General features: G+C 48.8%; 1 protein-coding gene across 1 annotated transcript in view; it reads left to right on the top strand.

The window, feature by feature from the left end:
* The first annotated feature begins 842 nt into the window (after positions 1 to 842).
* LOC126547919 (glutamyl aminopeptidase-like) overlaps positions 843 to 27,881 on the top strand; it is a 67,806-nt gene continuing 40,767 nt past the window's right edge. The window contains exon 1 of the mRNA XM_050195973.2: positions 843 to 1,793. Within this exon, the coding sequence (XP_050051930.2) occupies positions 1,764 to 1,793 (30 nt within the window). The 5' untranslated portion in view covers positions 843 to 1,763. The remainder of the gene's footprint in view (positions 1,794 to 27,881) is intronic.

Below are 27,881 nucleotides of genomic sequence, written 5' to 3'. Positions count from 1 at the left end.
TGCCACAATCTTGTACTGGCGAGAACAACGAAGACAACACAGGTGTGCGTTCAGCTACTTCATGTTTTCACAATGCATATTCGGCTGAATACCCACGGGAAACACAATCCGCTTCTCGTTTCTTGCCGATGGAGAGATGGGATGCTTCCGGAACAGTTGCTGGTACTCGTCTATTAATAATGCGGAGCTGAAGCCGCACTCGGAGGCACCAAGCTTGATTTGCTCATGCACATGGCGTACATGGAAAATACTCGAGTTGATGAATGATTTGGCGAATGACGTATACGGTTGTGCTGAGAAGCTTGCCTAACGGTTCCGCTCGCGACTGTCCTGAACAGCGCATGAGAGCCGGCCTGCTCGTTCCCTCGGCCTCATACATATGCGTGAGAAATGGCTGCCCCTGTGGCCCGTCGCCCTCACTGAACGGCAGAGGAGAAAAAAGAGCACCGGACGACTATGCGCTCTGTCTGAAAACTGCTGACCTATTTGGCTTATTTGCCGCTCCCCCGGACCTCCGTCCTCGCGTCACGCTGACAATGACGCCCGTGGACGTGAAACCGGCCTCACTGCAGAGCTTCCACGCCGCCTTTGGTCGCTCGTTAGCGCTTGCGCGGGAACGCTGGCAGTGACGGCAAACTACCAAGGCAACGGGAAAATGCGGAAGGCAACAGCACAAATCGTGCCACGTTTTTGCCGCTTCTCTATTTTCTTATTTCTTCGTTCTTGAGTTCCGTTCCCACTGTATTCATAAACATTCCGCGTTCTGAAGCCATCAGGAACTTCGGACGATGTGGTTCAGTTCAGACATACCAAAGCGCACGACGAAGCGTCCACGTGGTAGATGCTGAACTGAGTCACGGGTCACATCAGTAACAACTTTTAGTTTTCTTGTCCGGGATCTTATTTTCTCCTAGGATATTGTTTCTCAGATTGTGTCGACAGTCTTCTGACTTCAGCTCTTTGCTGCGTGCCACCTGCACAAATGGGTGTCACGGCGAGTAAAGAAACGGCGTTACGTACGAACGAAGAATACTGCAGCTACGATTTGTGAACTGATTTAGGACTTTTGGTTAAACACATTTCACTCGCCTTTGGCCGTGTCCGTGCTGAATCATTTTCTATGTAACTCAGGCATGGTACGTAACAGTTAACATTGATTTCAAACACGCAATTTCGATTTTTTTTACTAACCTCTCGTTTATGTAACAATGTATTAATTCGAATGCAGCATTATTATTTTTTTTTCTTTTTTGCAAGCAATCCACTTGATGCTGCTTCTCAAAAGCTTATCCGCCGACGCTGTCGGCAGAGTTCAAGTCAAACCTGCATGTCTGAATATCACAAAATGAAGGGGGGGTTAGTAACGTTCGCACAGCTGCAAGACCGACAGCTGTCAGTTATCGAGGTTACTCGTTATCCCCGTTCCTCGTTTTTTCAGCGAATTCTTCCTTCTCTTTGACGAGTGATGAATGTTCTCTTGGTGGAAATAAACTGTGCGAGCGAGAAGGGCCGCGTGCAGACGTTCGTAATTTCCGATGAATCGCTCGTTTTCGTAAATCGCTATAATGTGCACTCTTGAGATGCATTGCCCGCGAAAAGCAAAATACGGACTGGAGAAGTGAACTGCGTCTTCTGTTTGCCCTTGCAGGTTTCTCGCAACCTCCAAGTTCCAGCCCACGTACGCGCGGCGGGCTTTCCCGTGCTTCGACGAGCCCAACTTCAAGTCGAGGTTCAACGTCACCATTATACACGACAGCAACCACATGGCATTGTCCAACATGCCCGTCCTCAATGTACGTGAGTTTTGCGTTCAGTCTGCTCGCGCATGCAGGAGGTGATGGGCGACTGCAAGGCAGGAATGAAGTTGCCGCTGCCTGTGAACTAGAACAACTTCCAAGAGTTGCGTGTAGGCTGGGAACAGAGACTTACAGAGCGTTAACAATGTGGTAGGCCAGACAGGGCGCATCTATGCTGCACAATCGGTGTAGCTTGCCGCGCACTTCCCACTGCCTATATCACTGCCAGATATATCATTTGGACTTTCAACGGCCGGTGCCTCTCACCCGCCGCCACGGTGACCCATTGCTTACAAGCCCACCGAAAACGCGAAGCGCTGCTCTCAGCAGGCGTAATCACAAACGTTGCGACCTAACTTGGGTGTCTGGCGACAGTGTGTTGCACCGCTCATTCCACTTTACATTTGAACGTGTTAAGCATGATCTGAATCTTGCCCTTGTTATTGTGCCATATACAGTGCACTGCTTAGTACTGTAGGTAGATCTATACCCTTGATGCAAATCTTCCGCCTTCGGCAAGCCTATATACTGTTGAGAGTGTATACACGTACATTCATCATGTATGCTATGATTCTATTTAAGGCCTCTCATTTTCGGGGTTTATGTTCCCGAAATTAAGGCGGAGGGGACGGGTAACAACTCGGCGCTACTTTTAAAGTCCATAATCTGGAGAAATTGGTTTTTAAGTAGACCAGTCCAGGATTCCAGTGATTCTTGGCAATGTTTACGGAGAGAAAATTTAAGCAAACCATTAGTGCCAGTTTTTCTCTTCTTTTTTTTCTTCTTTTTTTTTTTTTTGAGCGCGACATACTCCGTTTTCAGAATTATGCTACAGAAAGTTGCCCGTGAAAGCGTTTGAGGCGTTCAGTTTATTTTGTTAATTTATTTCCCTCTTTACCTGCCATCTTTACTTTACTAACCATCTTTACTCACGTACAGTACTGTCCTCTCTAAAGCGAACACCTAGCTGGTCATGAAGCTAATGCAAGTGAAACACTTGTATTTTATTCGAGGGAAAAGAATAGCCGTAGGACGCAATTAGGCTGGCGTATATGCATTAAAGAATAGTCTGCACGTATTCACCTTATAATTCAGCTGCAATTGGTAGCCAGATAATAAATGAGTGTTTCCTTTAAGAAAAAGCTTTAGCATGAGGCCAACAGCGATCTCCCTGTTCAAACGCATGTAAAACGCAGAAACGCTTTTATGAACAAATGACAGACCAATTTGAATAATATTTGTTGCACTTGAGAAATAAAACCATGTTCTAGTGACTCTAAGAAGCAGAGTATCTATTTAAAGCCTGCATTTTTTTTTATATAAAAGCTATCGAACGTTGGTATGTTTGAAAAAGTTTGAAGCACTAAGTTCACAAATCTATAACTCTGCAAAACAAATATCGCAGTTCTGCAAACTGCATCTGCTATATTATCTAAAGTGGAAAAAATTTATTTATGAATTTACAGATTGCGTAGAATTGTTACAATGTTTACGAGGCTTTAGCGAAAGTCCTGCTCAGAAATTAGTGGCATATTTGATAGTCATGCCCATCAATTTAGTCAGCTTTAGATGTACCATTAGGTACAGTGTGCATAATTGTGATACCTCTTTTTATATTTCTGATATCTCTTTATTGTGATATCTTTTTTTATAACCTTTATATATATTAAATTTTAAATTTTGTGCTTTTCAATAACTTCTGAGGAGATATCGATGGCCTACAGATAAGTAAAGAATTCGCTTCCTACAGTCACTAGATTCTAACTTTCACTTTTAAATGAAACAAGCTTCATCAAATTCGGTGTAGTGGTCGAGAACAATGATTTCTCAGTTTCCATGTATTTAGTTAGGAGCTCCCGATATACCCGCTGTGGTTGCTTGTGGCTATGGCATTGGGCTGCTGAGCATGAGGTCGCGGGATCGAATCCCGGCCACGGCGGCCGCATTTCGACGGGGGCGAAATGCGAAAACACCCGTGTAATTAGATTTAGGTGCACGTTAAAGAACCCCAGGACACGGTGTAACAAGTAGCTTAGGTGACTGAGCGGCGCGGGCTGCGCGCTAAGCGGAGGGAAGGCATGGAGTTCTCCTTTCTCCATGTGTCAAGAGAGGGCGCTGGAAACTAGCGCCCGCTAGAGTCACTGGAAAAAATTTTTTCCAGTGACTCTAGCGCCCGCTAGAGTTACTATATATGCTACCAAAGGTAGCCTGTGGTAGCATATACAGTAACTCTAGCGCCCGCTGCATCCACTTCGCGCGCGCCGAGAGAGAGAGAGAGAGTAAAACATCTTTATTATTAATATTTGAACGGCTAGAGCAGTGTGGGAGGAACCCTCAGTCCAGGGTCCCTAAGATGATTCCGGTGATGTTTCGAGCCCGTTGTATCACAGCTCGGAGGACCTCGGGAGGTCCGTCGCGGAGGGCATCGTCCCACAGCTCTTTGTTGCGTAGGGCGTGAAGGAGAGTTGGCAAGGGAGGAAAGAGGTTTGCAGTGCACTCAATCGTGACGTGGAAGATTGTGAGCGAGCTGCCACAGCCAGGGCAACGATCTGCATAACAGTGTGGGTAGAATTTATTGAGAGACAAGATTTGGAAAAGTTGAGGTTTGTAACTGGCGTAATGCCACTGCTTCCTCTCGCGAGGACTGCGGTGGTGCGGTGTGGGTGCGACGAATGCGTGTATAATGACGTAGGATGTCTTTGTAAAGGAGCAAGGGATCCCCCCACCCTGAACCAGCGGCCTCACCATGCCGAGCCGCCCGGAGGGAAATTTCTCGGGCAACCGCATGTGCGCGTTCGTTACCCGGCAGCGAGGTATGACCAGGGGTCCAGAGTAAGTGGATGCGGGGAGATGTGGTTGGTAGATTTTGCGGGATCTGTTTGAGAATTTGGAGCGCCGCTCTCGGGATGCCATGTCCTGATAGGAACGCCCGGCATGTCTGTTGCGAGTCCGTCAATATATACACTTCCTCAGGAACACGGATGGCGTATCTAATTGCAAGAGCAACACCGAGAATTTCTCCGTAAGCGGCATTTGCTCCGCGCATTGCAGCAGAGTCTCTCGGGGATTCGGTGCCATCCAAAACTACCGAGGTATAGCCCTCTTGAGTGCGTGATGTGTCCGTGTATAAAGTATGTGTTTCCGGAATGTTTGCAAGCACGCGGCCAAGGTATCGTACACGGGCTTTGCGCCGTCCTTTGTGATGCTCGGGGTGCATATTACGTGGCAATGGATGAATACTTAGTGCTTGGCGTATCGCTGACGACAAGATCGTTGGACGGGTTTGAGACTCAAGGGGTGGGACAGAGTATCCTAGCAGTATGAGAAGATGGCGGCCAGTAGGAGTGAGTAGGAGGCGCTGGCGCTGGCTGACCCAATGTGCCCCTAGCAGCTCGCCTAGTGTGTTATGTGTACCTAAGTTAAGGAGACGGCATGTGGAAGTATAGTTCGGGGGGCCATGGGCCAGCTTCGTCGCTTTTCGAATAATTGCGTCTATGCGAAGTTGTTGCGCTTGGGTCAACCGCTGAAATGGGAGATGGTATGTAAGCCCGCTGATCACGCATGCCTCCACCAAGTGCTGCAGGTCCTCTTCTCGAAAGCCTGAGCGCCTGTTGGAGACCCTCCGGATCATGGCCAGAATTTGCTCAATCTGTCTGGATAGAAGGGCAACAGTATAGTTAGACCTGCCATCCGCTTGGACGTGTAGGCCGAGGATGCGAGCACAATTTACCTGTGGTATGGGTATGCCATCCACGTGCACAGTGATAGGGGGAGTAGAGGAACGGCTGCGGGGGCGAATGATTATGAGCTCCGACTTTTTCGGAGCACATCTTAAGCCGCATTTTCTCGCGTACCCGGAAACTGTGTCGACTGCTTGCTGCAGTCGGTTCTGGATGGCCCCGTCGGAACCCCTTGTCGACCAGATAGTAATGTCGTCCGCATAAATAGCGTGGGCCGAGATCACTGACCGGTTGCCGCTGTGTCGTCGCCACGTGTTTTCTGCGCACCGTGTTTTGTCAACGCATTCTTCACTTGCCTGTCAGGTACGTCTCATCCTTCGAACTGTTTCATGAGCCTGCATAATTGGAAAGTGTTTCGTACCGTTTTGCAACAGTGGTTACAAGTCTTGCGAAAAAAAGTGCTCGCTTTTCAAGCCGCCAAACGAAGAAGCAAGACTTGAAGCGTGGAGACAAGCTATACCTCGTAAAGACCGCGTACGCCAAAGGACGGATCGAGTTTGTGAAAAACATTTCGCATCTCATTTTATCCTGAAGACATGGTCTGCGGAAATTGACGGTCATATCCTGATGTCTGGAACAAGAAGAGCGGGCCTTTCAAAAGACGCTGTACCGTCAATTTTCGAAGGTGCACCAAGCTACCTCTCCAGGAAGATTAAAAGCCCTCGAAAGCAAGTGAGACGGCGAGGGCTTCCCGCGGCTGCTTCTGTGAGTAACCCGAGCAGTGACAAAAGCAGCGTGCCGACGTCAGCGAGCAACATAGATGTTTCTCCAGCAGACACCATGGAAACGTCTTCTGACGATACCACTTGGGGCGCAAAGTCCAGTGAGAATGACTCATCTCATTCATTGTTCGAACGGCTTTTCAGTGCAGTATCTTGCATTAGCCTACCACAGCCTTCATGGGCAGCACATCTCATCGACGTAGCAGGAGTGTGGGACGTCGTGTTTATTGACGCTACGGTGGCGCATAGCACAAGCGATGGGTCGTCGGTACTGTTCAACAGGAAGGCACTCCATATCAAAAGTGACGTGACAGTCCAAGTCTGCATCTTAGACAAGTTGATATACTCTACTGCAGGGGGGTATGTCCCTTCGCCACGTCAAGCCTTGAAGTTGAATCCATGTTGAAAGTTATAGACAGCACAGATGTGTGCAGGGGAGCGCCAAGTTTAGAAGACTTCCCTGATGTATCCCCTGAATGTGATTTTGTGGACTCTCAAAAGACCTGGAGACACAACAAATGCCTCTTGGTAAGGCCTCAAGGTGTAATCTGTCGTGTTGTGTTCTGGCCTTGCTGACACCCTTAGGATCCACGCTGATCGCCGAGCTGCGCGAGCCAAGCAGGAAATACCTTTCAAGCGTCTCAGGTTGTCGGTGGCGCCTGCCCAGCAACAGGAGCTTTCTGCTTTGCGACCTGCAAGGTCAGCACTTCAGCGGTCACGAACACGACTGGCAAAGCGCAACAAGCTGCTATCGGGACAGTTGCAAGCGGCGATGCAGCAGCTAACAGATTTGCAGGAGCGAGAACTCAGTGAGAAGCTGACGGGACTTGATATACTGCCACCACAGCTGCTTTTGTTACAAGAGTGTATATCAGCGGCTAGGTGTGCATCAAAAACAAGCAGACGGTATACAGACGATTGGATTTTGTTATGCCTTTTGCTGCACATACGAAACCCGGTCACGTACTCTTTTTTTTCGCAACAATGACATATTGCCTTTGCCGTGCGTGACCAGAGTGAGAAAATATATAAGCATGCTTGGTCAGAAGTGTGGATTTGATGAAAACTTCTTCAAAGCCCTCAAGATAAAGGTTGCCGCAAAGACCATGTTCCAGCGGAGGGGAATCCTGATCCTGGACGAAATTCAAGTAAGGAAATAAATGGCTGTCAACTCGCAGGCAATGACACACACCGGCCTTGTTGATCATGGAGAGCAAAATAATCAAAGTAATCAAATGGCAGATCATGGCCTCGTCTTCGCTTTTGCTCCGTTCTGTGAAGCCTACTTACAGCCAGTATCCGTGTTTGCATCTAAAGGACCAACTAAGGGGACGCTGCTTTCTCATCTCCTGATACAGTGCATCGTACACCTGGAAAAAGCCGGAGTGTTTGTCGACGGAGTAGCGTGTGATGGTGCATCCACCAACCGCGCGATGTGGAAGCATCTCGGCATCACTGGTGCACTAGGTGAAGTCCGTAATTCCTTTGAGCACCCATTGGACAGCTCTAGAAAAGTGTATGTACTGTCCGACACTCCTCATCTCTTCAAGTGCGTCAGAAACAGGCTTCTGGATAAGAAAGTTCTGAAAAAAGACGGAAAACTGATAAGGTGGTCCTGTTACGATGCTCTGTTCGTTGCGGACGGCAAGAACGAAGCAGAGCTGGAGGTGTGCCACAAAATAACATACAATCACGTAAACCCCTCCAAGATGCTGAGGATGCGGGTAAAGATTGCCACTCAGATATTTAGCAACTCCGTGGCTAAAGGAATTCTTTTCTACGCAAAGAGAGGCGCGCCTCGTTTAACTAATGTTGAGCCGACGGTCGAGTTCACGCTTTTTTTAAATGATCTGTTTGACGCTTTAAACCTGCGGTTCCCCGCAGAAGGCTTAAAACTGGAATGCAAGGATTTGTGTTCTAGAATCTGCATCCGAATGGCTGGACTCGTGGGAGCAACAGGTCGTGAGCGGTGAAATCCACAAGGACCTTTTTTTGACGCAGTCAACCGCCGAAGGCCTACGCGTGACACTGAAATCTGTCCGCGAACTGTCAATTTACCTGCTGAAGGACTGCGGCTTCAAGTATGTATTGACAGCGAAGATGAATCAAGACCCACTGGAGCGTTTCTTTGCATAATCAGGCAAGCTGGTGGTCAGAATGAGCACCCAACGTTCCCCACGTTCCTACAGCTGTACCGCATGCTGAGCTTGTATTCTTTGGTAAAACCGCCAAAGTTTGGGAATTGTACGGTGCCTGATAAAAGGCAAGCCGCCGTTGTGACTTTGGCTGATATCAGAGAGATATATAAGGGGTCAGCAACACAACGTGCAGGAAAGTTGCATGAATTGAAGCAAAGGCTTGACGGGCTCATCGGTGAAGGAAGCTGGGAGTGTGACGACGTTTTCGATTTAGACGAGCCTGACGCAGACGCAGCTGTAGTAGACTGCATTGTCTACTATGTTACAGGGTTCGTGTCAAGAAAAAATCGCAATGGAACAACCTGCTCCATTTGCAAGGATGCTCTTGAGGGAAAAAAAGGTCTCGCAAATGTGTCCGAAGCCGATCTCGTGAACTGCAAAACCAGGGGCTGGCTCACGCATCCAAATATGCACCTCTTTGACTTCTTCAAATACACTGAGGAAAAGTTCGCAAAGTATACAGGTCACAGGGATGCATACGACAAAGCTACTAATGCTGTGCTGGACAATTTCCACTTCACGTTTCCTTGCAATACGCACAAAGAAGAAATGCTGGTGAAGTTGCTGCATTACTATGTATGCCTACGCATGCGTCAGTATACTGCAGGCAATTGAAGAACAAGCATGGTGCAAGAAAGAGCCACGACTTGCGCACAATGTCAAAGCTTGTGTAAACACGACCTCTTCAATGAACTGACCATGAAATTTCTTGCTTTTATGCATTCCATGTGCTTTCATCGAACATATTGTGACTTCTTCTGTTATCGCTTTTTTACTTAAAATTCTAAAATTCAATCAATAACTGAGAAGAAAAAAGCACGTGTTGATGTGATCTTGTGCTAAATATGCGGGGAATAGCAAACAGATACGACTGAGGCTTTTGAACAAGTGATGTGAAATAAAGTTAATTAAAATATTACATGCGTCATTAAAAAAACGTTGTCAGTCTGTATCCACGCGATTGCGACAGCCCGCGCGATCACACCAGTAGCTGTTCCAAAGTCCCATAACATCATGTTAATACCACCGTATTGCTCAGGCCTTACTTCAATAAGGCAATATATATTTATATGCAGCCTCCACCAAAACTGAACCACAAACCGGCAATCATTCATCTGCCTGATTTGTTTCATACTGCATGTGAACTGCAATTTGGGGGATCACGTTGATGCCATCGTATTGCTGAGGCCTCGGCTTACGTTATTAAGAAAAAGTAAGCTATATGCAATCTCCAGCGAAACGACAACACGGCGGTACCCATTCCTCCGCCTGGTTTGTTTCATACTGCACGTGGATTGCAATTTGGGTGTGAGACTTTGTCGGCACCGTGCCACTCATTATTAACATTGTTCAAATGCCCAGACCTCACAGTAAGTACAAACCGTTCGAAAGTCGTTGAAAGTGCTGTGTTGAAACGGAAAATTTCAATGCCTTGAGCAAAGTGCTTCTAACACCATGAGCGGGGCGCAGTGACGGGGCGTGCGGAAAGCAAAGCCAAAAGGGCGTCAGTTTCTCGCGCCATCTATTGGCGCTCCCTAGAAGCAGAGCTTTACCGTGGCGCGCCCTGTGACGGCGCCTTCTCACCTAAGCTACTTCTTACGCCGGGCCCCAGGGGCTCGAAATTTCCGGAGTCCCCCACTACGGCGTGCTTCATAATCAGATCGTGGTTTTGGCGCGTAAAACGCCACAATTTAATTGTTTAGCCCCCGATCTAAGGCTTACTCCCCCCATATAAGTCACCTACAAAGAAAAAAAAATTTAGACCGCGTGAAAAGCCAAATTTTGGATAGTGCAAATAGAGAAACCGCCGTGCAAAATGTTACGTTTCGAAACACGAGTTGAAGCGTCACGACAAGCTCGCAAAAATAGACGCTTTTTATACAGGAGCGAAAAAAAAAACCCTCCATTACCGATCACCGGAAGTGACGCATGACCTAGACAGCGCGGCACCTCGGCATGACCTCCGAGATAAGGCGAGGTCGCGGCGCGCTGAAGAATTTCGGAGTCAACGTGCTGGGACTTACGTCATATATAGGGTGTCCCAGCTAACATTGGCCAAGATGTTCAACGAAAAAAGAAAGATGAAGGAAACGCGGTGCAAAATTTGATTTTATGAATTAAGGGTGTTCGGTCGGCAGATCTGCAAACCCATCTTTTTTTTTCGTTGAACAGCTTGGCTAACGTTAGCTGGGGCACAAGGTGTAGCCGCCAACTACCAGGTGCACGGGTCGTCTGCTTAGGTGCTGTTTAGAGGCTACCAATAAGAAAAGTAAACAATTACCATTACTGTGGCTTTGCCAAGATTGCTTCAGCAGCATGTCAGCGCGTTTCACCGAACACTTTAAAAAAAATTTTAACTTACCTGCGGCAGATAGCACAATTCTAGTCCATGAGCTGGCCTACTCAAAGAGGCGAACATCACTTGCACGAAAAATTTAAATGCGTAATCGACTAATTAACAAAAAATTCATGTTTTTAATTAATTACCTTATGGCACATAATGCAATTTACAACATCTAGCCGGTGAGACTGCAAGGCATACCCACTTGAAAAGAATTATGTGGATGACACCATTTACGAGATATGCGCCGTGAAACTTGCGGCAAAAATGAACTCTCGTTCCACTTACTTTCTTAACAAAACATCGTTTTATGCATTGAAGCACAAAAGCGACTGGAATGCCAATCCACTTCTCCGCAAAGTTCGGGAATTAAAATCTCGAAACCGGTGCCATCCTGAAAATTCGTTCCAAGTGGATCCGCCTTGCGAACTCCCCGGCTAGAATTTGTAAGTTGTAATATGTGCCTTAAGGCAATTAGTTAAAAGCTTAATTTGGGAACTTTTCGTTAATTAATTGATTATGCGTCATTTTTTTTGCAGGTAGTCCACCTCTTCGAGTAGACCGGCTCACGGACTATAATTGTACTATCTGCCACAGGCAGTTTTTAAAAATTTTTTGAGAGTTCGCTGAAACACCCTTTATACTCACTCGTTTGTAACCAATTTAGCCAAAGTGAAATTTCAATGCAGTTGGCCTTTAACAGCGGAGCGTACTGTGCGTGGCACATGTTGGACACAGAGGGCTTGCAATCATGAAGACAGCTGGGTCATTTGGCCTGTCTGAAACTGTTTAGGTTCAATTTCCTCTTTAAGGAATGCACAACGTGCCTTATGCAGGGTGTGCCACCTATCATGCAACAAGATCTTAAAATATGTGAATGCCACGTACCCTGACAGAATCAAGGTAATGTTGTTTGCTGTGGATTGGAGATACTCAGCTAATTTCTTGCATTGCGCCTAATTACAGAATTAGTCTTAATTGATTGATCTTTCTCAAATATTGTAATTAGATGAAAAGTGCCAATGAGAAAACTGTAGAGCGACATGAAGAACTCCCGATACAGCTTTTTGTTGCTCAATACGTGCTACATAAAAGTGTATTTCCGAGCGTGAAATAATCGCGCAAATGTACCTCTAGTGGCCAATCGCGCGACAATTTTACGTGTCCTCGCAGACTTCTTTTACGCTCGCAAAGTAATTTTATGTAGCACGCTTTGAGCAAGAAAAAGTTGTATTGGGAGTTTTTCATGTTGCTTTACAATTTTTCTCATGACACTTATAACTTAATTACGATATTTCAGAAGTTGATGAATTGTTTGCCCAGTTATGCAGTTGGGCAGAATCCAAGAAATAATCTGAGTGTCTCCAAGCGACGGCAAACAACATTACGTTGGTTCTGTCCAGCTAGGTGGCATTTGCAAATATTTAAATCTTGGTGCACGACAGTTGGGGCACCCTGTATATTCCGTCTGCTTTGGAAGATATATTTAGTCAAAACTCGTCAAATGGATTTTTACTGACGTCAATTACACCTGCGTAACGCTGGCAAAACAGCTCAGAGGCTGTATTTTGTAATCATTTTCATCTTCCATTGCTTTTTTTTTTTCCTTTGACGTTGACTCGCATGAGGCAACGCCCCTGCTGTCGTCAGGATCGGCCACGGAGCGAGACGGATGCTGAGAAGAAAAAAATTTAATGAAATCGAGCGAAAAGAATTCTTATGAAATATGAACCGCGAGTTCGCATTTTGTCACAATTCTTTGCTTTCCATTTCATTATATTTTCCTCCGCCGCGCTGATTGGCCGATTATGGCGTACATAGGCGAAGCCGTAGCGGTGGCGTGCGCGAGACAGTGGCGGAAAGTGAAAACATTGGATAGCAAACATTCTTACGAAATCGTGCCCGAGGCCGTCAGGTTTTCTATATATTGGTTTCTCGGCCGATTCTTTTCGCCTTCCGCCGGTATCGGCCAGTCAGTGCGACGGAGGAAAATAAAATGAAACATAAAGAAAAGGGTGGTTACAAAATTAGGGCCCCGGATATCGGAGCTGAAAGGCGACGTTACTGGCAGAAATCGCATTAAACCCCGCTGTTATGGCGCCCCTGCCCCGGTTCGCAACAATCTAATTTCATCCGAAAACGACGGGATTTCTTTATGGCAGACAGCGCGTCTTTTCGGAGCGCGCGGAAGCGTCGCATCTGCATTGGGAATCGGCGCACTGCATCGCACGCCGGCCTCTTTTTGGCTGGCTCACGAAAATCTGGCACTTGCGTCGCCGGCGCTCGCTCGAGCTGCTGAGGCGAAGACGAGAAGCGCTTTTTGGATGTCGTCCAGCATGGCTGAACGTTCATTCCGCAGAGTGTGAAGTCGAAACGGCTCGCCGCATACTGCGAGGCAGATATCGACGGAAGCACAATACATCAGCAAATGAGCACGCGGAGCGTCGGGATCGCGTTTCGATCCGTATCAGATAACTCGGCGAGGAGAGAAAGTAAGAAAAAAGAAATGGCTTAGTCTTGTGGAAATGGCGAACAACTGTTCACCCCTTATGTATAAAAAAAAATAGTTCCTGGTAAAATACCATTACCTATATAATTAATTTTTGTTTTTGCTATGGCGTAAATATGCAGAACTATGCAGACAAAATTATTCCCTGGCTCTTTGAATTGGCCTATCCGTTGTAATATAAGGGGTGTTCGAAGTTGTGTTTTCGGTAAATGTAATGACTCGGTCAAAAAACACAATTTTCCTTTCGTTCTGCAGCTAAGCGTCGTGACAAGTACGCAATCCCCTTACCCGCCATGGTTGCTCAGTGGCTATGGTGTTAGGCTGCTGAGCACGAGGTCGCGGGATCGAATCCCGGCCACGGTGGCCGCATTTCGATGTGGGCAAAATGCGAAAACACTCGTGTACTTAGATTTAGGTGCACGTTAAAGAACCCCAGGTGGTCCAAATTTCCCGAGTCCTCCACTACGGCGTGCCTCATAATCAGAAAGTAATTTTGGCACGTAAAACCCCATAATGTAAACTTTTTTAACGCCATCGCCTTATATTGTACATATTTTCACGCGGAGTTGACGTTTCATCAGTTGCTGCCTTTCTTGGCCAGAGCCACAGCCGTCACGATTGGCGACGAGGCAGGCAGCGGACCGGCGCATGTCCCCAGGTGTACTCCGGCAGACGAAGAAACGCGCAGTTCTCCCTTTTTTTGTTTAAACTATCACGAGAACGTTGACCGGCACTAGAGTCACTGGAAAAAATTTCAGAGTACCGCAAAGGTCGGGATTTGACTGGCAACACTGAGCGGCCACCGCCATAAACCTTCCAAGCCGACTGCGTCGCGGGAAGGCCGCCGTGTTGGAAGAGTTCGATATTCGGTGACACGGCGGGTTGAGTGTTTACTGAAGTACAAATACTTTGTGCCCGGAGATAATGGTTGCTAAGGACGAAAATAAATTGTTATTTTCTGCGAAGTAATGCAGCCGATGGTTGTTTTGCACGCCGATCGTGTTTACTGCTGGAACTGTGCTTCGATTGTGGGCAGCAGCTTAGCGCTGCTATCGGAAGCTTATGCACGCGTTGTTTTCCCCCCTTCCGCGGAGCGAGCTGCGAAGGAAACATTTCGTCACTTCGAGCAGGAATGAGGCAAGCTTGTGCTTTTGGGCATGAACACCGTGGACCGCCGTCGGCTTCTATTGAATGTTTCCAAGCAGGACGAAACTAACACCTGACAGTGTCACAGGCACGTACGTTCATTGTATGATTTCACAAGCTAAATTGGATACATTTAATTTAGTTTGTAAACGGATACCGCGCGTTCCCGATTCTGCCAGGCGACTTCGTCCGCCGTATACGCACGACACACTGCGACTGCCGTGTGCGCACCGGTGTTTGGCCGTGATCGTAAGACGATCTGTGCACAGCAGGCGTAAAAATCAACTTCGATGACCATTTTGCCCACTAAATCTTGTGGAAGGCCAATATGAGACATGTGCGTGATTACAGCAACGTATATGTACTTCTGTACACTGATAATGAGCCAGAGTTTGCTACATTGCGATTTATGAACGCGGCTGTCTAGTGTGTTCATGAGCGGCTACTCTTCTAAGCTTATTTATGACTGTTTTCTTAGACTGCCAAGATTTGCTGCCTGTGTAAACAAAAAAGCAGGAACGCCCGCTGGTGACGCAGCACTTTTTTTTCTAAGTTACATAGGCAATGTATAAAATTCTTGTGCTATTTTAGAGCGATTTATGTAACATGCATAGTGACAGTGAAACTAAAGCTACTGGGTGTTCTGTTGTTTTGTATTTCTTGTTATGCATCAAGCACAACATTATTTGGGCATGCACCGTAGCATTTCAACGTAAAACATAATATGTATGCTGACTTCAGTTCATTGCATGTGCTCGGCTTACAAGCTCAAAATTCGAAGCATGTGTTGTGAATATCACCTGGCCATTGGTTTCAAGCTCGAAATGCGTATGTATAAATGAGCAAAGGATAAGTGGAAAAAAGGAAGTATCATGGGCCTCGCATTGACCACGTTTTCATTGACTGCGATCGTCACGATCTGCGAAAAACAAGTGCCATATGGGTCGAGTGACTCGAGGCGAGAGCGCGCTCACGTGCGCGGAGAAATCATGCGAGTACCTGGTGCTCGTGAGGACACGGAATTCTCGCGCGACAAGTGTGCCTTCGCGTGCCACGAGCACGAAATAACCGCGTGTGTTGAGCAACAAACGCATACACGTGTACCCGCGTCAAGCGTGCAAGAGGCGAACGATCCCTGCAATGAACTCCTATTTTCGTAGCATCGCTAATACCGCGTGCACTTCGCTTAAATATCTTCTAAAACAGGGCCGAAAAGCACAAGCAAGGTGTACTTATACCTCGCACACGCGGGTGTTTTTTGTAGGCTTGAAGTTCTCCCGGCCGATTCTGTGTAACCACGCAGAACGACGCTCTCGGTCATTTATCCCGGTCGGAATCGAGTAAAAAGTATTTCCAGACTCGGTTCGGTTGCTGCATCCGAAGGCGCAGCAGCCAGGCATGATTTCCTTGCAGTCAAACGCGAGCGCGACAATCGGAACAGAAAAAAAAAAAAAGAACGTAGGGAACCTGCGCTGCCTGCGCTCTAACTCAGCCGGCCCGCCCGGCGCTTGGAAGGTATATGGCACTCCAAAGTCACGTGGTACGGTTGGGCCAATGAACGCGTCGGCGGCGCGGGGAAAACAAATGCGGTACTCTGAAATTTTTTCCAGTGACTCTAACCGGCACGACGCTCTAGCGCCGTGTCATGGAGCACACCTGCGATAGTAGCGAGGGTATACAGGTGCATGCGCGGCGCGTCTTCCTGTCCCAACATTGTCCGTTTACAGTCGTTGGTAAGCATGCCACTACTGCAAGAAAGCAGGGCGTATCACTAAATCTTGTCGTTTCTGTAAAGTCGAGTGAAAAAAAAAAAGAAAGAAAGGAAGGAAGGAGGGAAGGGATTAGTGGCCTAATGCAAGCACATCCAAGCAGACCACTTAGAAGCTCGCTCAAGGCTCGAGGCATGCACATTCGTAGAATAAAAACAATAAACGTGTGTTGTATTTCAGAGGTCGTTGAGCGCTTTTATATTCCAGGCTGCATTCACGGTCCAGTGCACCCGCCGTGGTTGCTTAGTGGCTATCGTGTTCGGCTGCTAAGCACGAGGTCGAGGGATCCAATCCCGGTCATGGCGGCCACATTTCGATGGAGGCGAAATGCGAAAACACCCGTGCGTACTCACATTTAGGTGCACGTTAAAGAACCCCAGGTGGTCCAAATTTCCGGAGTCCCCCACCACGACGTGCCTGATAATCAGAAAGTGGTTTTGGCGCGTAAAACCCCATAATTTAATTTAACGATCCAGCGCGCACACACACCTGAACAAACGCGCACAATCTGTCTTTGAAGAGCATAGCAGCGTCGTTCGGCGTTTGACAATGTGGCAGCAAAGTCAAACTAATATAACAAGGAGTGCGGCAAATAGTACAGTTTTCCACTTGGGCAATACTCATTATGGCCGTAATGTAACTAAACGGATCCATGCGCCTTTCCAGTGATTATCGCAGCATTGTGTACAATGCCGTTCAAAGTAACGCCTATTTTTTGCCCTCGACCGGCGATATGTTTTCAAAGTTAGGATTGAGCAGAATTTTGACAATGCTGGACCTGGATCAAGCATATCAACAGCTTGTTGTGGAAGACGCATCAGAGGAAGCTCTCACTGTGAACACGACGAAGGGCCTGTTCAAAGCGCACCATTTCTGTTCAAAGCGCGACATTTCTGTCGCGCCATGGCTGTTTCAGCGGACCGTTGGCAAACTATTGGCACGCATCGCTGGAATGGCACGCATCGATTATATTTCCATATCGCTAAACAAGCTGTTGACTCGTTTTTAGAGCGCATGTTTGTGTTTGAACAAAGAAAGTCGCGAATTCTGCTACACAAGCCGTGAATTGTGGGGACATCTGATTGACGCCACAGGGATTTACTCTCGTATGAACACGGCGGAAGCGATTCTCAAAGCAGAGACGCCGTTGTCAAAGTAAGAATTACAATAATTTCTGGGGTTGATTAATTTCTACAACTGTTTCCTAAGAGAAAAGGCGGAACCCGCGGAACCACTCCATTGCTTGGTAGACAAAGAGGGTGATCATGGAATAGCCTACACGATCAGGTATTCATTGCTCTCAAAAGTCTGTTAGCGTGAGAAATTTCTGGTCTCGCATGATCCGCAGCGTCCGATGCATCACTTGTTGAAATTGGAGCTTTGCTGGTGAACAGGGAACCGGACGGCACCGAACGCTCCACAGTATACACATCTAACGCACTGGGACTACGTGAATGGAACTACGCTCAGATTGACAAGGAGGACTTGACAATCGTGTATGGTTTAATGAAAATTCCCATAGGAGTTGGAAGGGCGTTCTGTCATTATTACCACTGGTCACCAACCACTGCTCGGATTGTTTAACGGACAGAAGTATGCAGGGTGTCTCACGTAACTTTGGCCAAATATTAAAAATATGCAAATGTCACGTAGCTGGACAAAACAAAGGTAAAGTTTGGCTAAAGTTACGTGGGACACCTTGTATACTAGAATTCGTGTCATCCAGAGGGCCACGCTGGATGCTGCTGCTACTGGCCGCCTACGACTACACTTTGGTGTATCAACAAAAGCTAAACAACAGCAACGCTGACGTGCTAAGCAGTTTTGCAGTGCTTCGACTCGATGACGAGGAGCAATCACCAGTCGACGTTTTGCTGCTCGAACTAGTGGAGTCCCCGCCGCTACAAGTTACTGATATTGCGGAACTTACGAAGGACCACGTATCTCCAATGTGCAGGACTCTCTTCGATTAGCCATCGACGAAAATAGACAATACGTTTGCTTCTTACGAGGTAAGGAACACAGAATTGCCGATATCGCGATTACATTCTATGGGTATGTGGAAGTATAGGGCAGCAAAACAAATCTATGTGCTTTGTTTGTTGCGCGCAAATCTTTCTCATGCCTCGTGGCCAACTAAGGATCTTGCTCAGCACGAGCAACAAAGATACTCACAACTCGATATTGAGTGAACACTCGACCACCAGCTTCACTGTTCGCATTCGGTGCCGGATATGGAAAAAGAGCTGAAGTAGGTGATCCACCGACCAGTTTGATGATCCCATCCCACACGTTTAAATTACATCGTTCATATATACATGAAACTGATTCGTCAATATGTCCATGTCCTCCTAGGTGATCATTGTGATATTATTTTAATCATCAATCGACAGTGGCAGCAGAATGGACGCATGTTATGTTATGAAGGAAAACCCCATCCAGAAATAAGTACTCGCAGCGTTTGGGGTGTCTATACGTAAGGCAAGCGCATGCAGCTCAGTCGGTCGCTGTAGCCGCGCGCTCGTTTTTCCGTGAAACCATTTGAAGCACACCGGTGCCCGCACGCAAACCGCATGTGTAATTGTGAATTCCGCTGGTGCACGCTTTCTTCCGTCGTGGCGGGGAATTTATTTTTCACTTGTCGATGCGGAGCAGGTTCCCGCTTTCCATCGTGGATTCGGATCAGCTCGCTTCGCGGTGCATTGTTCCTGCTTGTAAAACGCGTCGCGAAGCAAGCGGCCCAGATTCAGCCGGAAGTTCAGGGTGTGCACTTCTGACTTAATCTTGTCGTCTTCCGCTGCTCGTTTTCTTACTCGTTTTCCGCTGGCAGATCTCTATTTGTGAAATGCAAAATAGTGAGCGCGCGCTGAAGGTTTCACATACAACTTCCATGCAGTTATAACAGTGGGGTTCACGACAACGTTGTATTGCTGGCTTACTTCATTAAAAAAATAGCGCAGTTGCGTAATCTGCAATGGAGCCAGACGAAACAATCTATGGTACGAAAAAGCAGACGTGCAAACCCGGACACAATTAAGTAGTCGCGGGATCGAATCCCGGCCACGGCGGCCGCATTTCGATGGGGGCGAAATGAAAAATCACCCCTGTACTTGGATTTAGGTGTACGTTAAAGAATCCCAGGTGCTGGTGGTGGTGGTGATGGTTGTGTGACAGCTGGCTGGGTCAGCCTGGCATACATAGCCGGCAATTGTTCCGCCTGAGCGTCCTATGAGTGTCACAGTGTGTGTCACCAGGTGTCGAAGAGACTTGTGTCTCGAATGAAGGCAATCAGCAGTCGTTGCGCCCTCTTCCTGATTGCTGCAGGCCCTCCGGGGAAAACGGCGTCTTCAAACGTCCTGTGCGGAATACCGTTCTTTTGCAGGCCACCACCAGGTGGTCCAAATTAATCCGGAGTCCTCCAATACGGCGTGCCTCATAATCAGATGGTGGTTTTGGCACATAAAACCTCATATATTTTTTTTACGGACACAAGTAGAACGAATAATTCGTGAGACAGCAGAATTCATATGGGTACGGATTACCAGCGAAGCTGTTTAGGCTGCATACATCAGAATCAGAAATGTTTTAAAAGGGATAGAGGGCGATCCTTTCAACATGCTACTGGCCAAGAATCCTCGGTCCGTGACAGACATCATCACTCTATGCCAAAGCTACGAGGAGCTACGCAGGCAGCGCTCGTTGACATGTCACCCTTCCTCACGCGATGACCTCATTGGTGTTTGGCTACCATCTCCGACCAGGCAGCGTTGCTTCCTGAAATGAAAGCGTTCGTTCGGGAGGAAGTTGCACGCCAGCTCTCGCTCTCGTTGATATCCTTCGCTCAGCCGCCGCATCTCCAACAGCCTGCATTTAATTTTATGTCTCCGCCTCGTCGCGCGATCGAACAGGAAATCGCCGATGTCTTGCCAGACCAGAGCCAACATCTTCTTGCGGCTGCACCACTAAGCTACGCTGACCTCGTTGTGCCGCCCCAACAGGTCCCGGCGTCTGCACCACTCAGCTACGCTGAAGTCGTCGCGAAGACACAGCCACTCTCTTCAAGTATGCCTCTCGGTTCGGCCGACTTCGTACTGTTGTGAACCGCCGTTCACCTCGCGACACCCTCCGGTCACGGCTCGCGCGATTAGGGGGAACGGGCCGACGACCTGGCAAAATGGTTCTCAAAACGGATTATTTATAGGCAACACGGGAGTTCCTGGGTCAGGAAAGATTTGGGCAATTAGCAAGGATACGGTCCTTTACCTGACAGCAGCACAAATTGGCACGTCCACGCCGGAGGCGCGGTCAGTGCAATGATACGGTCCATCACCTGTCAGCTGCCCAAATTAGCATATCCACGCCGGGGACGGAGTCAGTGTAGGATCGGAGTCAGCGTATGCTCCCGCTTTCCCTGTTTGTGCCCAGTGATGCGCGCGCGTTTCCGACAAAGCTCCCTTCGGAGGGAAACGGCAACAGAACTCCGGATTGGTGGGACCTGATGACATCGGTCTCCTGACGCCGGATTGGGGGAAGTGACTGAATAATGACCACGCAGGACATAAAAGGAGAAACGGACGGCGGGAGTCATCGGCTGCTACAACTTCATCACGAACTTTTTCTGTACTACTTTGAACTTTCTTGTAAACATGTAAATATAGACGTGTTTGTCAAACGTCCTGAATATTGGGCCCAGCCTCATGTTCCCTTACTCTTCCACGAGCAAAGGGAATTCCACATCTTCGGAGCTCCAGTCGCAACAGTGCCTAGACCCCGACTGCCGACTGCCGCCCGCCGTGCAGTCGTGTCAGCAGCCGCCTCGTACAACGCATCCTGTGACATGGATGGAAGCTGCCCGGCGAGCCGGTGGCGTACTCCCGACAACCGGCCAATATGCTTCGCCTGCGGCTACGCGGGTCACGTCGCACGTTTTTGTAATCGTGTGCGACCGACTAGCGCCGCACCACCCGTGGCAAGCCAGTCCAACCGTCCATAGTACGGCCCTTGTCGGCTATGTCGCCGACATTGCGCTCGCGACCGCAACTTCCCGCCGTTCACCTTCTCCACGCCGTCGCTCACTGTCATCGATGCGACCTCGCCCCGTAACTCGGGACGAGGAAAACTAATCGTTGCAGTCCAACAGGCAAGGGCTGCGACAGCGTCGAAATGTGAATGTCCTCACCGCAGTCCCTCGAACGTAATCGAAGTGTTTGTTGAATGTGTTCGCGCATCTGCACTCGTGGACACTGGAGCCGCCGTATGTGTTATGAAAGCTAAGCTTTGCCGGTTACTTTGGAAAGTCACAACGCCTCTTTCTGGACTGTCCCTCCGCACAGCCAGTGCTCAGCATTCTCACCCCTCGGAGGCTTCCACTGCTCGTGTTGTCATCGCCGACGTTCTATACGCCATAGAATTCATCATCCTTTCCTCGTGCTCTCATGGCTTTATCCACGGCTGGGATTTTCCCTTGCGCCGCAATACCCGTTATTTATTCCGCACGGGCCAAAACAGAACTCTCGCCGCTGTTAGATTTGCCGCTCACCGACAATTCTTCCCTTTCGAGCAAACTACTTGTCCAAGCCGACACCCACATTCCTCCGAACGCCTCAACGGTCGTGCTCATGTCCTGCAACGGAATCTCAGACGCTGTTGCACTACTCTCTCCATCTGACTGCTTTGTCACTCGGAAAGGTCTGTGGCTGCCTTTTGCGACCGTGGACATCACACGGGGTTACAGCACCATTTTCGTTTGCAACCCGTTTCCATATCCTGTGTTGCTGTTCCGAGGGGAATGTCTTGGTAGTGTAGAAGCGATCGAAGACGTGCAAGTTATGGGCGTGCCCAATGACAATTACTGTGCTAGTTCCAGTGCTCTCAGGGATGTTCCTACGTGTGACCTATCGCCTAGTGATGTGTTCGGTTCTTCTACTACCGATGCCCTTACACCGGTCAAGCGCTTTCAGCTTTTGTGCCTTCTAGAAGAATTTCTTTCTTCTTTAGATGTGGGCCAATCTTCCCTGGGCCGGACGCCAACTGTTACACATCGCATCGATACTAGCGCGCAATCGCCATTTCGGCAATGTCTGTATCGTGTATCTCCGGCAGAACGTCGTGTATTCAACGAACAAGTCGACAACATGCTTCGCCGCGAGGTTATACGACCTTCCAACAGTCCATGGACATCCCCTGTTGTCCTAGTTACGAAGAAAGATGGTTCTGTGCGGTTTTTTGTGGACTACTGCCGCCTGAACAAGATTACTAGCAAGGACGTCCACCGTCTCCCGCGCATAGACGACGCGACTGACAGTCTACAAGGCGCAGAATTCTTTTCATCTCTATATTTGCGCTTAGGGTAATGGCAAGTACCAATGGTAAATGCTGATCGGTCTAAGACAGCTCTTGTCACACCCGACGGCTTATACGAATTTAACGTAATGCGTTTTGGACTTTGTAATGCGCCCGCAACGTTTGAGCGCATGATGGACACAGTTCTGCGTGGCTTGAAGTGACACACGTGCTTGTGCTATCGTGACGACGTTGTTTTTACACCTGGATGCCCCACGCAACTTCAACGGCTCCGAACAGTTTTAACTGGTTTAATCAATGCAGGGCTACAACTAAACCTCAAGAAGTGCCGATTTGTTGCTCGGCAGCTGACAATTCTAGGTTACGTCGTCTCCAAGGGTGAAATTCTCCCCGATCCAGCTGAACTTCGGGCCGTTGCCGAATTGCCTAAACATATATCGGTCAAAGACCTGCGCAGTTTTGTAGGTCTGTGTTCCTACTTTAGACGCTTCATCCGAAACTTCACCACCATCATATTGCCACTGACGAAGCTCCTTGGAAGCAGCCGGCCCCTCAGTTCGTGGTCGTCAGAGTGCGACGAGGCGTTCGCAATCCTGCGCCGTTTGCTGACGTCCCCTGCAATATTGCGTCACTATGACCCGACGGTCCCTAGAGAGGCGCCCACTGATGCGCAGCGCAAACACGGGTTTTCTGAATACGTCGTGGCTTATGCAAGTCGCACGCTTACTAAAGCCGAAAGTAACTACACCGTGACGGAAAAAGAATGCTTGGCGATCATCTGGGCTCTTAGTAAGTTGCGGCCATATTTGTGTGGCCGCCCATTTGACTTTGTCACGGACCACCACGCACTTTGTTGGTTGTCGTCACCGAACTACCCCTCGGGCCGCCTTGACCGTTGGGCACTTCGCCTGCAGGACTATAGTCCTGCAGGCGAAGCTCTCGAATATTGTATACGATATTCGCGTGCTCTACCGTAGCGGCCGCCAGCACTCTGACGCCGACGCCCTCTCGCGCTCTCCCCTGCCCGACGGCAATGCCTGCTGTTCCGTATCCCAGCTTGTCGTGTCTTCCATGGACCTTCGTAGCATCGCTTCCGAACAGCGCAAAGACCACTGAATCGCCTCGCTGATAGGCTTGCTCTCTGATCCATCGGCACAACCAACCACTCGCGCGTTACGTCGTCAAGCCCACCATTTTGCCATTCGCGACGACCTACTCCACCGACGCAAATACACCTCCGATGGCCGCCAGTGGTTTCTAGTAGCACTAAGCAGTCTGCGTTCTGAAATATGCGTGCCATTCCACTCGGATCCACAGTGTGCACACTCGGGAGTATTCAAAACTTACCAGCGCATTCGACCGCGGTACTACTGGCGCGGGATGTGCAGGTATACGTTCAGAAGTTCGTTCGCTCGTGCCCCGATTGTCAGCGCCGAAAATCTTCACCGCGCCTCTCGCCAGCTGGTCTGCAACCGTTACCTTGCCCTACCCGGCCGTTCGGGCTCGTCGAAATCGATTTGTATAGACCACTTCCCCTGACATCTGGTGGTAACTGCTGGGCCATCGTGGCTGTTGACCAACTCCCGCGATACGCCGAAACTGTCGCTCTCCCGGCTGCTACAGCGCGCCATGTTGCCTTCTTGCTGCTTCGCCGATTCATACTGCGTCATGGTCCACCACAGGAGTTGCTCAGCGATCGCGGGCGTGTCTTCTTGTCGAAAGTCGTCGAAGCCATCCGCAAAGAGTGCCACGTTATGCACCGCACAACTACTGCTTACCATCCGCAGACAATGGCCTCACAGAACGATTTCACCATACGCTGGGCGGCGTCCTCGCAATGTACGTAGCCTCCGGCCACACATATTGGTATGCTATTCTGCCTTTCGCAACCTACACCTACAATACTGCCACTGAGAGCACCACTAGCTTTTCACACTTTTTCTTTCTGTACGGCCGGCACCTGTCGCACACAATCGACACAATCCTTCCGTACAAGCCGGATGAATCTGAGTGTGCGCCTATTTCTGCAACAGCCAGACATTCCGAAGAGTGTCGCGATCTCGCGCGGGCCCTTACTTCAAATGACCAAGAGCACCAGAAGGGCGTTCGCGGTGATACCACTTCTGCGCCCATGTTCCTCCCCGGAGCGCTTGTGTGGCTCTTGGTCCCTTCCACTGCATCTGGGCTCTCGTCGAAACTACTGCTTTAGTATGAAGGCCCTTACCGCGTCGTCGAACGCACATCTCCGGTCAATTACGTGATCGAGCTCGTTGAACCGTCCTCGGACACACGCCGTCGTGGACGAGGCATTGTCAACGTCGACCGCCTCAAGACCTACTATGGCCCACTCATAGTGACAAGCTGTTAAGTCGCCGGGTGGTTCCCTTTTCGTTCCCGCGGGTAAGTGTAGAAAAGGATTGGAACGATATAGTGAGTCGTCCTCTTCAGCGCTTTTGCTCGTGAATGCCGCTCGTGCTGAGAATCTGTGTCTTGCGCTAACGACCGGTCCCAAACGGCGGTGATTAATAAACTGAATCAAGGTGTGAGAGCGGGCTAGTTGGTTTTCCATGATGATGTAACCATCCCTAGAGAGGGGACACAAAACGCAAGAAACGCCTTTGCTATATATATATATATATATATATATATATATATATATATATATATATATATATATATATATATATATATATATATATATATATATATATATATATATATATATATATATATATATATATATATATATATATATGTGTGTGTGTGTGTTAAAATTAAATTATGGGGTTTTACGTGCCAAAACCACTTTCTGATTATGAGGCACGCCGTAGTGTGGGACTCCGGAAATTTCGACCACCTGGGGTTCTTTAACGTGCACCTAAATCTAAGTACACGGGTGTTTTCGCATTTCGCCCCCATCGAAATGCGGCCGCCGTGGCCGGGATTAGATCCCGCGACCTCGTGCTCAGCAGCCCAACACCATAGCCACTGAGCAACCACGGCGGGTTGTGTGTGTGTGTGCGTGTGTGCGTGTGTGTGTGTGTGTGTGTGTGTGTGTGTGTGTGTGTGTGTGTGTGTGCGTGTGTGTGTGTGTGTGTGTGTGTGTGTGTGTGTGTGTGTGTGTGTGTGTGTGTGTGTGTGTGTGTGCGTGTGTGTGTGCGTGTGTGTGTGTGCGTGCGTGCGTGTGTGTGTGTGCGTGTGTGTGTGTGCGTGTGTGTGCGTGCGTGTGCGTGCGTGTGTGTGCGTGTGTGTGTGTGTGCGTGTGTGTGCGTGCGTGTGTGTGCGTGTGTGTGTGTGCGTGCGTGTGTGTGCGTGTGTGTGTGTGCGTGCGTGTGTGTGCGTGTGTGTGTGTGTGTGTGTGTTTCTCTTATCTTACAACGCCGAATTTAGGTGCATGGCTCTATTTGGACCCGAGGTATTGAACTTATTTTTGGAAGCTGGTGGAGTGCTTGTAGCCTGCTTCACCTCCGCCACGGGTCGGCCCTTTATGCACTATCTCCGGGATCGGCCCACGCATTCCGCTCCACGCGCCGTGATATGGACGTAATCCGGCCAGGATACCCCACCCGGGAACGCATGCCCGGTATAGTGCATTATCTCCGGGATTGGCGCACACTTCCTGTCATCTATACGGACGTAAGCCGGCCAGGGTACCCCCTCCCTCCTACGAACGCATACCAGGTATATTGCACTATCTCCGGGATCGGTCCACGTATTCCTGTCCACGCGCCGTGATATGGATGTAAGCGGGCCAAGGTACCACCCCTGGGATCGCATGTCCGGTATTGTGAACTATCTCCGGAATTGACACACATAGTCCTGTCACCTGTATACGGACATAAGCCGGCCAGGGTACAACCCCTAGAAACGCATGCGGAAGATGCATACAGGGGCTAGAGGTAAACAGCTTCGCTGTAAAAGGACAACACAAACACCGACTATCAAATGCAAGTTCGCGCGGTTGCAGAAAAACAAGAAAGACACAGAACTTATCCGTGCAAGCTCAAGGGAAAGTAGCGCCAAACCATCAATCATAGAGGCGTGCAGCCACTCGCAGAAAATAACTGTTTAGGCATGACAATTCCTCTTTATGCATAGTAATCGACGGCTCACCCACGCATCTGTTACCGATAATAGAGATATTATTTGTTGGGGTGACGAATATCTACCAACTTGCTCAATTTTCAGTCCGTCTCACGAAAGAATTCCTCGCCCACCGCGGTATAGCTCAGGGGCTATGGCGTTGCGCTGCTGTAGAACAAGCCGCGCGGTACACGCCTGCCGTGGCGGCCGGGTTCCGTTGGGGTTAGAATGCAATGCTCATGTACCGTGTTTTGGATGCACGTTAGAGAACCGGCCGAGGTTAATCCGAAGCGCTCCACTGTGGCATCCTTCATACAAGCCCCTGCGCAGTTTCGGGACGTTAAATCCGATAAATTTAAATGCGTAATCATTTGTACGCTTACCGAACGAGAAGTACCGTCCGTCCGTCCGTCAGTCCGTCCCGTAAAACAGTCGCTTTCAAGATAGGGCCCGCAGCAGCGAGCGAATTCACCTTCGTGCTGCGTCTCGCTTCAACGCGAACCAAGCGGCGAGAACACAGCGCTCCCGAAGCTATCAGCGCGCGCCACACTTTCTTCCCCCATCGCAGTACTATTTCAAGACAGTGCCCGTGTGACCATGCCATACGCAGCCGCCTTTGGAGTACGCGGTTGATCACGGTTCATAATGTTCCGCGACGCGGATGGATGAAGCGCTCAAGAGCGATAACGGCTTATAATTATCGGAAAGCCATCAGTGCACCTGCCGCCGCCACCTGCAGTAGTTTGCTTCCGTCATCGATTATCCTTGCGCCGCCGTCTGCAGCAGTTCGTGCAGCCGCAGCGCTGTCGTTTATACTGGTTGGATCAAGTTCCATAACATTCATAATGACACCTGGCTGCGTGGAGATGAACAAGTGGCACAATGCTTACGCATGCATAGACAACTTCCAGAGGAGTTCCTGCGTGGCCTTTTTTTTAAAACAATTCCTCGATAAAGACTTGTAAGCCAGCTAGCCAAGAAAATGGGTCGAAAATTTCACCCCGAGTACCACTTTTAATAAAGTCGCAGTGCAAGTTTTCCACCTGCAACGGATCCACCCGCGAGCCCTCTGAACGAGCCATATGTATGGCTCCGTGTTCTCAGAGTTTATATTTTAGCAGAAATTCGGCGTTTATCGGAGTTTATTTCTCTTAAATCCCCGATTCTCCGAAATTCGGAGTTTAATTTTGCATTATTTTCAATACTTCAAAATCTTAGAATAAAAAATATCTGAACACAAAAACACCAGAACACACAAAGCGTATTTTAGTTGT

The sequence above is a fragment of the Dermacentor andersoni genome, chromosome 1 (assembly GCF_023375885.2).
Source record: "Dermacentor andersoni chromosome 1, qqDerAnde1_hic_scaffold, whole genome shotgun sequence".
In the NCBI taxonomy this organism is placed as follows: domain Eukaryota; kingdom Metazoa; phylum Arthropoda; class Arachnida; order Ixodida; family Ixodidae; genus Dermacentor; species Dermacentor andersoni.
The sequence above is the reverse complement of the archived record's forward strand: the minus strand, read 5'-3'. Positions and strand labels throughout refer to the sequence as shown.